Here is a 709-nt window from a genome sequence, read left to right as displayed (position 1 = left end):
ATCAATTTTTTTAAATCCTGATAATTGATTTTAAAATCATATGATAAAATCAGAGTTTGATAAATTCAGACATCTTCGTGAACATAAAACAAACCCAAGAGATAGATGTGACATAAACTGCATTATTTTGCTTCCTAGACAAACGTAAGACATCCATAGACAATGGTCATCTTTGTGGTCTTCAATTATTTCATCGTACGCCTTTTTTATCTGACCAACCACATTGACATTCCTATGGAATATTTTCGACCACGTCTTGAACAAACTTCTTTAGAGCACACTTCGAAGATCCACCGTCCAACAACGCTACGTGGAGCTTATCCTTCATCTCCATCACCCTCTTCCTCATCTTGCTATCCTGCTCCATCGCACACTTGATCCCTCTTTCAATCTCCTCAGCCGTTACGATCTTCGACTCCCCCAACATATTATCTCTCCGATACTCTTTCCTCACCTCCGCCGCTAAACCAAGCTCCTCCACCATATGAAACGCGTTAAACTGTTGTTCCGCATAGATAGGCCACGCTGCCATCGGAACACCGAACCATAGACTCTCAAGAATCGAGTTCCATCCACAATGTGTCACGAACGCTCCTATCGCAGGACTATTCAGCACATCTACTTGTGGTGCCCAGCTTATGATCTTTCCAGTCTCCGCCGTCCGATCCAAGAAACCGTTTGGAAGAACCTCTTCTAAGTTCGTGAATTC

General features: G+C 42.7%; 1 protein-coding gene across 1 annotated transcript in view; it reads right to left on the bottom strand.

Moving 5' to 3' along the window:
* Positions 1-23: 23 nt before the first annotated feature.
* LOC17874322 (UDP-glycosyltransferase 71B1) overlaps positions 24-709 on the bottom strand; it is a 1,766-nt gene continuing 1,080 nt past the window's right edge. The window contains 1 exon segment of the mRNA XM_023785825.1: positions 24-709. This exon segment is cut by the window's right edge and continues 100 nt beyond it. Within this exon segment, the coding sequence (XP_023641593.1) occupies positions 233-709 (477 nt within the window). The 3' untranslated portion in view covers positions 24-232.

The sequence above is a fragment of the Capsella rubella genome, unplaced genomic scaffold (genome assembly GCF_000375325.1).
Source record: "Capsella rubella cultivar Monte Gargano unplaced genomic scaffold, Caprub1_0 scaffold_95, whole genome shotgun sequence".
Classification (NCBI taxonomy): Eukaryota; Viridiplantae; Streptophyta; class Magnoliopsida; order Brassicales; family Brassicaceae; genus Capsella; species Capsella rubella.
Note: the sequence above shows the minus strand (reverse complement) of the source record. Positions and strands in the feature narration are given on the sequence as shown.